A 9041-nucleotide genomic window follows, 5' to 3' on the forward strand; every position below is an offset into this window, starting at 1 on the left:
TAGCATCAATATATATATATATATATATATATATATATGATGGTGCTTTAATTTAATTTGCTTCTGTGTTGTCTTCGAAGTTTAATTAATTTGCGTCACGCCTTCAAGAAAGACTTTTACATATATTATATTTACCACGATCCTTAATGTCGACCATCATTTCATGTATATATGTTTGTACGTGACATCTTCATTTCCTGCAAAAGGTTGCAACAAGGTTTAATATGATAAGGTTCGACGCAAGCTAAGTTTGTTCCCACCAGCCGTTTAGGAAAAACAATGAACAAACAAAAACTCATGTAGCCGCTAGCAAGTGTAGTACACTGTAGTCCAGTTCAATTAATGATCGGTGGCCCTTATTTATGATCCTTCACCATGTTCATAACTCTAGATCATTTGTCGTATCAGGCGGCTCTCAACCTCTTGGGGTGATTTAGTTCAAACATTTAATTAACCCTGCAACACTTTCCAGGCCCAACCCCAACCCCGTAATTACTACTCCACTAGCAGCTTGTGCTATTCAGGTGTGGATCATCTGAGACGACTGGATGAAGCTGATTAATTCAACAACGACGCGGCAAAATGCAAGATTCCCCGTTACCCTTTAGCTCCGCCGCAGCCGCCGCCGCCGCCGTCAACTGAAAAATCAATTCCGGCACGTCCCAACAACACCTTATTGAATCCTTAAAAATAAAAGCCTCTTAAAAATCTTGTTCCCATGTTCCCTCGCACCTCCGTATGCAAATACCACAAACTCGTCAAAGATGGGATTTTGCATAAGAAGGCGATCATTCCGCTCTCGCCGACCACAATAGCGGGGCCATGGACTGATATCACTCCATTCTTTCAATCCCATAATTCTCAAATGCTCAGTGTTTTGTTCCTTCTCATATACAACATCCTTCTGCTATACGCACGATGCTGAATATTCCATTTTCAATGTTGACGGCTACTGTATCAAGTGCCGTTTCCAAATACTAAAACTACTAGATATTTCTTTCTTTTTATAATAAAAGAAACTAGGGATTTTTAATTATTTCTGGATATAACACGCTTGTTGTTGGAAATATTGAAATTTGTTTGTGTAATTGTGGCTATATTCGGGGGATAGATTGAGTAGATTAAGGAAATAAGTTAAGTTAGTTATTTATAATAAATGGATGTTGTCTTTTCTAAAATATCTCTACTAATCAAGTATATTAGTTAGAATTAAAATTATTAGGACTACTTTAAAAAAATACAAATATGAGAGACAAAATGGATTTGAATCTTTTATTTAGAATCAAAATAAAAGTTAACGAGGGTCTTAATTAAGAACCAGAGGTAGTAAAATAAAATTGAAGAGTTAAAATGGAAGAAAACGCTCTACCGTATTACTCCTTTCAGTCCTTATAAGCTTTAAATATGGGAAGGGGTGTGGTTCATTTTATAAGTTTCAATTTGGGATTTGTCTTAACATTTAATGTATTTTTTCTATTTTTGCCTTTAAGTATTTATTCTCTCTTCTTTATTATACTTTCTTCTATTATATTTCCCCGTACTTTTATCCTTTTTCTCATTTATTATAAGGGTATATTTGAAAATAAAACTGTATTTCTAACTTATTTATTGCTTTTAACTAATTTTAATTAGCAGCTTATTATTCGTGAATTATTTATTTGAAACTTATAATAAAGAGAAAGGGAATAAATATGCTGCATACGTTGGTATTAGTGCCACTAATTTATTCGTCGCTTGTGGGTTGAATAGCTGTCGTACGCTCTATTAATTAATCCCCAAATACAGATTTGTAATAGGACAAGATTTAACCGGAAATCAAATATATTTAACGACGGGCAGCATTTGTGTGAATTGATTCGGAAAAATAATTATACCGTGGGTGGACAATATAGTGATCCATTAATTAATCTTCCCATGCAGAAACTAACCACGTATCTGCTCCTTCGATTGGCACTTGTAACCTGCCCCACAGACGTCAACCTCGTAATTCCCCAAGACACATATATGTAATAAAATTTAACATTTACACAGATACTGCCTTAGTTTTTCCATTTCTACCATGACTTCATCAAAGCGTGCCGGGAACATGAAGGGAAGCCCAGGCGGATCGGATCACGGAGATGCTCTTATGGCTGAAGCAAGTTCTGTGACTACTGAAGATACCCAAAATTGTGAAAGCTCTGAAATGAAAGAAGAGGCCTTAGAGAAAAAGAGGAAGAGAAAGAGAAAGAGAAGAAGACGAAGAGAAGGGTATGAGAAGTGCGTGTACAATGTGCTGAAACAAGTGCACCCAGGGATGGAGATTTCAACAGCGGCCATGGCTATTCTGAACAATCTGATGAATGACATGTTTGAGAGGCTGGCTGATGAGGCAGCAAGGCTCAAGAACTACACAGGGCAAGTAACTCTGTCTTCCAGGGAGATGCAAGGGGCAGTGAAACTGGTTTTGCCAGGTGAGCTTGGCAAGCATGCCAATGCTGAAGGTGTCAAAGCTGTCATAGCCTATCTTTCTTACGATGCCTGATTCTCTTTTGCTTGCTTTTAGAAGGGAAGCTCTTTTGAGGGCTTTTGTGTGAATACGTAGATCACTCATCGCTGTCTATAGAGTGTAGCTGTTATTTTGGTTGTAAAATTTTTTGGCTCTGTGTATAGTTTCCAGAGAGGAAGTATTTGGGGAATATTGTAGCAGTCACTTCACTATACCGTGCAAGAGCACCAATGTTCCCTCGCTTTGCTTGTGATTACAGTTAATGAACCTGATGCTTATGAACTACGTGCCGAGACAAATTTCCTTTTATTTTCTTTTTATTTACGGCTTTTTTGACTTTAGCACTAATGTAGAGAATAAAAACGGACGATTCTTGTATTACAGATGAAGCTGGAATACTCTTATCAAACAGGCATACCACTCTGAGATGCATTTCATGAATTGATTTTTCCAAAATGCAGGTTGCACATGATCCATTCCAGTTCGAGAACCATCGGTTTAATTATTTATTACTACTTTCAGTTTTAATTATAAGATCTTATTTTTAATCTGTAAACGAAATCTTATAATTAAGACGAGAGGTGGTATTATTATTGTTGTTGTTATTGTTAAAAACAATGTACAAATAAAAATAAAAAGATACAACACAGCAAACCCAATCGGTTTAAGCATTTCGAACATAAGAGTAAAACAATGTCGTACTAAGAGAAAGGCTGGCTTTTGGGACGCAGGTTAGTTCCCTTCCTTCCATAGTCTCATCCCAAAAAGTGAGAGGCGGGGGTTAACTCTCAAGGCAGAATAAATTTCCGCTCAGATTAAAATGGTTGAGATTTAATTCAATTTACATTTTTTTAATTACTTTTTTACTTTAAGAGATGCTGAATTTAAAATAAACATTATTTTTTGATTGTAAAAAAAAAACAAAACTACCACCTAAAAGTCTAAAAATTTAAAAAACTTCAAATGATGATCTAAATTACATTTAGGCAATTCAAACCTTGCATCAACAATAAAAACACTTCGTTATCAATAACGCACGCTAAGGAAGGCTATGACCCACGTGGAATTGCACTGGCCATCCTGCCTTTATCTCCGATAATAATTTAATTTAATCATGCGGTAGAATGTTCGTGCCAATTAATTCCTTAACCTTAATAAATGTAAGGTTAAAATGGTCCCAAGAGACTGTCAGACGGGTGAAAAAGGCTTATCAATATTAGTTGTCTTGCCAGACTGCCAGCTCAGCAAAAGAAAATTTTAGATAATATAAGTTCCGCAGGTCCTTTCCTGATGAGCTCTAAATCATTTGTCAGGCCATATCAACTAATCAACTAATAAACCTGCTACATACGTACATCCAAAAAAGGAAGGAATTCCAAGATAAATCATCACGATAACATATACGCGGGCCCCTGACGATCCCGTTCAACCGACGAAACTTCAAGCCCCACGTCACACTGTACAACCCCCCCCCCCCCCTCTCTTCTTTTTTCCCCCTCTCTTCTCTAGTCAGCAAACACGAAATGAATGACCAAGATCCCTCCTAAACAAGACGTCAAGAAGGGAACTTCCTACACAGCATATTTATTTTTATTCATTTCAGACATGGGCGGAAAAAATGCTAGTGTGTTCCATCTGTGCACTCAGCATAAATACAGATATCACGAAATTTGAAGGGAAAAAATATTCCTGGAAAATGTCGAGGATCTACTACCGGTCAGGTTCCTGTATTGTGTTAAAAGTGTGGCCATTATATTCACGTCAAAGTTATAGTATAGAATAAGCACGTATCACCTCCACAACAGGTGCTTGACACATTGGACACTTTCTCCTACTTTGGAACAACTCATTGGCACATTTTGAACATGTGCACATGTGCCCGCATCTGCAACAAAAGCAAAATTGTATTTTAGGTTACAATAATCAGGTGCAGACACCAGCCAATGGGCCATGGACGTGTCAAAGGGATACTGAATAATACCTGTACAACAAAGAATCGATATTGCTCTCGCAGCAAATACAGCACAGGCCTTTTCTCACACATTCCCATTTAGACTTGTCATCAGGTGAATCATGGTCATGCACATCTGTGATCCATGTAACTTATTTTTCTCAGTAAACCTTCAATAGAAGACCCAGAGAGCCCGAATGAAAAGCCCTGGGAGATTGATATAGAATGTTAAGGGTGAAAGAAAATAAAATGCAAACCTGATGAACCAGATGAGCGATTTAGGGCTGCAGAAACCTCCTGTCTTATTGAGCGCTGCAACTCAAGCTGCATATCCATACAGGCCTCCAGCATTCTCTGCATATTATTCATTCTTTGCTGTAGCCTCACCATGTCAATTCTCAAGTCATTGATAATCTCCCACTCCTGCCAAAGCCAGTGAATCAAACAACGTAAATATGTTTTTTTTTTAAAAAAAAAAATAAATAAAATATAATGGGACAGAAACTCAAAATTCAGAAGTCCAAGCCATGAACAATTCAGCAAAGGAGAAGTAAAATGTTGTATTAAGCATGACCCAAGGAGTAGGCTTCATAATATTAGAATAAATGAACCAATTATCCCTATACTCACCAAAGGAAATGAATGCCCAATTCCTAGACGCTGGTTATTCATATCAGCTCGTGACCAATTGTCATGATGTGAATGTCGTTCCCAGAGAGGTTGAGGAGGTGTTGGTGATGAGGGCTGGTCAAGTGGACTGTTGATAGTATCCTCCTGACCAACAATCTGATCCCTACGTGGCTGCTCCAGGTCCTGCTCAACTGAGGCAGAAGAAGGGGTTGTTTCTTGCAGCTCCCACTCAACATGAGCATGACCTTGCCTTTCAACATATGACTGTATCAACTGGTCAAGACTTTCACGAAAACTGCTGCGAAGGAGGTTAGAAACACTTCTCCTACAAGATGAAACAATAGTTGTCCTAGTTTAGGTGTTTTATTTTATAAACGGGCATCATTAGCTCTCCTATCATATTTACATACCTATTTAGCAGTTCCCTGAGTTCCACGCTATTCACATTGTCATCATCTGGAAAGTAAAAGCCATGAATTCTACCAACTGGAGCAGCTTCATGATCAGAAGGTCCACCCAACCAATTTTCCACCGCCTCCTGAAAGCCACCATCTTCTTGCCACATTTCTGGGGCTTCTGGTAGATGAGAGTTTTCACCATCTTCATTGCCCAAAATGTCTTGAGGCCACTCATTGGAGGTACCACTGGGATGATTATCATCCAGACTTTCCTCTATGCCATTTCTCTGGTGCCCATCACTTCCTTCATTTTCAATAAGTTCTTCCTGCTGCTGTTCTTCCGGAGCAGTAGATACAGACCTATTTTCGTTGTCTGCTGCTATTGCTTCCATAACATCACTATGAGTTGATGAATCATTATCATCATTGCTCATGACACTTGGCTCAAATTCTTCAGGATATACCTCATCAGATCCCTGTATATTGCTATGTTCTGTAACTCCAATCTGACAATTCTGTTGCATAAGTCTATCGGTGGTATCTTCAACTGTCATTTCAACAACATGTAGCCCACAATCATCTCTTCTTCCCATCCCAACACTGGATGATGATTGGCAATCTTTTGACTCATTTTCCAAGAGCTGTGATGACCTTCCTTCTATATGAGCAGTGGAATCTTGACAATCTACATTTTCCTTAATGATTTCTCGTGTAAAATTCTGACCATCTAAGATCCCAACTCCATCACTGTCTCCAACAGTAGGTTCAGACTGTTCAAAATGTACAATTGAGACTGAATGTAAACTGCCCGAGTCAGTTTGTTCATTTGAATTATTATCAATGCCATTGTTAGATGAGGTATCTGAAAGAGTGCAAGTTACTTGACTGCTACCAGAATAGTCCTTCCCAGAGAAAAACCCTTCCCTGTCAGAAAAACAGGTTGACAAATTTGATATGAAGCACAAACAAAACATTACAACCACTACAAATCAGAATAAAATTTCGCTTTGAATTACTGGCTGAAAGAACTACTTACCTTAGACCTGATACAGTCTGTTTTTGTCTCAGTAAGCCTAATTCACTTTCAGCTATGGAAGTGGACCGGTTAACATCAATTGATCTGTCATTTCTCAAGAACCTACCCCTGAGCAATGCCTGCGAGAAATTTAACATCCACTCATCAACTGCAAGTTGAGATTCATCATTTGAAATAAAGGTTATGTAAATTCTATGTAACAGGCATCAGATTCAGAGTTCCAAAACTATTCTTTGGGTTGCCCAAATTGCTTCAATTTTAAATGATTTATGTCTTAACAATTTTTTTGAATTGCACCAGATATATAAACGACTTTCAATCTTCCTTTCTCTCTGTACTGCATACCTAAACAAAAGCTAAAGTTGCTACACCAACAAAGAGATTATTTCACTTCTAATTTAACATGAATTTTATTTTAAAACCAAGATGATTAACTAAAACAGTTGATAGATGAATAGCCAAATAAATATCTTTTATCCAGTTCACAAAAACAGAGTTTCCAATCTTGATGCTCACGCTGTGCAGGCAGCGAGAAGGAGTACCTTCAAAATCATCTAATCTAAATTAATTAATAATTAGTAAGGGCAAACCTGAATGCGGTTGCGATGAGGGAAATGAGATACAGCTCTATGGTCCAACAATTCCTGAACTTCTTTTTGTCTTTCCCTCTGGGCCTTCTTAAGCATATCAAGCATAACCTGTCTGCCACATAATTTACGGATACCCCTTCGCATATGCTCAGTTTGACTCTCGCTCTGATTCACAGCAAACCCATCACGAACTCGCTCTATTTGGGTACCAAATTCAGCTGATTGTTCTTCCCTGTTGTCCCCAGAAGAAATAACTCTCTGCTGGCTACTCAATTGTACCCACTCCCTTATGATTCTCACCCTCTCCTGCTCAGTTTCACCGAGCCATTCTGATCTTGAACTGCTATGACCTTGGGGAATGTTTGTGGCTTGATCCCCAGCACCACTTTTCATCCATTCCCTGAAAATTTGCCTCACCCTTTCCCTTTCAACTTCTCCAAGATCAGAAGAATTATCACAACTACAATTGTTTAATTCCTCCTGCTCATCAGGAGATTCAAGCTGACCCTGTGACTGTGACCATGTTTCACAATCAGTCTCACCCAAAATTGAATCTTCTACCACATGCCTCTCTCCTGTGTCATGGCTACCGGGCACACTTGCCTGTGAGAGGTCAGTAATGAACTCATCACTCCTTTGCTGAAGTAATCCGTCGCCAGGTCTTCCTTGGACTTGACCCACCACATGCTCATCCTCAATCTCTCGCCACATTTGCAAGATTGAGGAAGATCGGGTGCTTCCACTCCCTCCATCTTCTCGCCTCCTAGGGGATTGAGAGTGGGAATCCCTAAGAAAAGAAGAGTCAAGCACAGACAGATTATGTAGTCCAGCAATAGCCATTTCTAATTTACCCTTTTAATGAGTACACAGATCTTTTCAACCCATTAGAGGCCAGTGCACTAAAATTCGCATAGTTAGGATGGGCAGAATCAAAGGAGTCCTTCTAGAAACTGCTCGCTTCATATCTGCGAGGATTTGACCCCACTGCATTTGCCATCAAAATCTCAGTGCTAGCTATCACCCTTATGAATCTCAGCCCCATCATCAAGAAAGGAATTACGAAAATTGGACTACCCAATGGAAGGAGCTAAAGCCACCTAAACCTCAGCCTGCAAAAGAAAGAGTAAATTACATCAACATTTTTAATTAAAAAAACAGATATATTTGAAATCATAAAGTGACTTACGAGAAGTCATCGAATTCCTACACCATAACAGAAACTCGCCAAACAGTAAGATTGAAATCAACAGACTCAATAAACGGCAGACTATATTATTCGATCCTTAGCGCCGTCTAAGAATTTGTCATGAAATCGGACCTCAGATTCTCATTTTGGTAAAACTCATACTCGATAAGCTCAGGAGAACTGAACAAAACACAGATATTGGACCCTCTGCATTGAAGGAGCTGGAGTTCTTTAGTTCGTCCCCAGAACAATGAATTTGAAAATTCATTTCTCACCATTTTTTCTCACCTTTCTCAAAAGCCAGCCAGAGAGAAGACAATGGAAACCAAGCGGAATTCAAATCGGGATACTGACTATTCAATTTTCCAATAGAAAAAGGTAATGGAAAACATATCAGAATCCACAATCAGCCATAGAACCAGAAACAGATGACTTAAGCATTCGATCCAATAAACATTGAAGCAGAAACACGTACCAGTAAAGTTCTGCTTTTGATTTTAAAGTGGAGGAAACGAAACCCTAGCTGTGAAGAAATTCTCAGAGAGAGAGAGAGAGAGAGAGATGACAACGTAAATGGAAGCATGAGAGGGAGAGAAGGAAAGAGGGAAGAGCGCCGATTAACAAATAAAATAAATAAATGGGGACATTGTCATTTGGTATCTGACTTTCCAAAGAAACCGCCGTAACACTAACGTCTAAATTTTCGCGATCGGTTATCATTTAATGACACGTGGCGGTTATCCTTTCTTTTCTTTTGCTTAC

At 38.7% G+C, this 9041-nt stretch overlaps 2 protein-coding genes across 7 annotated transcripts; one reads left to right on the forward strand and one right to left on the reverse strand.

The window, feature by feature from the left end:
- Positions 1 to 2059: 2059 nt before the first annotated feature.
- Positions 2060 to 2524, forward strand: LOC114732922 (late histone H2B.L4-like). The gene has a single exon (XM_028920306.1). It carries the CDS (start codon positions 2060 to 2062, stop codon positions 2522 to 2524), a length of 465 nt encoding a protein of 154 aa, XP_028776139.1.
- Positions 2525 to 3683: 1159 nt separating this feature from the next.
- On the reverse strand, positions 3684 to 8831 carry LOC114732921 (uncharacterized). Of its 6 annotated transcripts, none has more exons than XM_028920300.1 (10): positions 8755 to 8810; positions 8568 to 8632; positions 8280 to 8486; positions 7094 to 8202; positions 6504 to 6622; positions 5480 to 6391; positions 5070 to 5394; positions 4697 to 4862; positions 4470 to 4575; positions 3684 to 4373 (listed from the first exon to the last, which is right to left on the reverse strand). In XM_028920300.1, the coding sequence occupies exons 4-10, from the start codon at positions 7931 to 7933 to the stop codon at positions 4256 to 4258; spliced, it is 2586 nt and encodes an 861-aa protein (XP_028776133.1). In that variant the 5' UTR covers positions 7934 to 8202; positions 8280 to 8486; positions 8568 to 8632; positions 8755 to 8810; the 3' UTR covers positions 3684 to 4255. The 6 variants fall into 6 exon arrangements, with proteins under 6 accessions (XP_028776133.1, XP_028776135.1, XP_028776136.1 ...); XM_028920302.1 differs by having other exon boundaries at positions 8568 to 8628; positions 8755 to 8771; XM_028920303.1 differs by lacking the exon at positions 8280 to 8486 and having other exon boundaries at positions 8755 to 8812.
- Between the last annotated feature and the right edge of the window lie 210 nt (positions 8832 to 9041).

The sequence above is a fragment of the Neltuma alba genome, unplaced genomic scaffold, assembly GCF_004799145.2.
Source record: "Neltuma alba isolate B1F8T4 unplaced genomic scaffold, ASM479914v2 tig00012956_pilon, whole genome shotgun sequence".
Lineage (NCBI taxonomy): Eukaryota > Viridiplantae > Streptophyta > Magnoliopsida > Fabales > Fabaceae > Neltuma > Neltuma alba.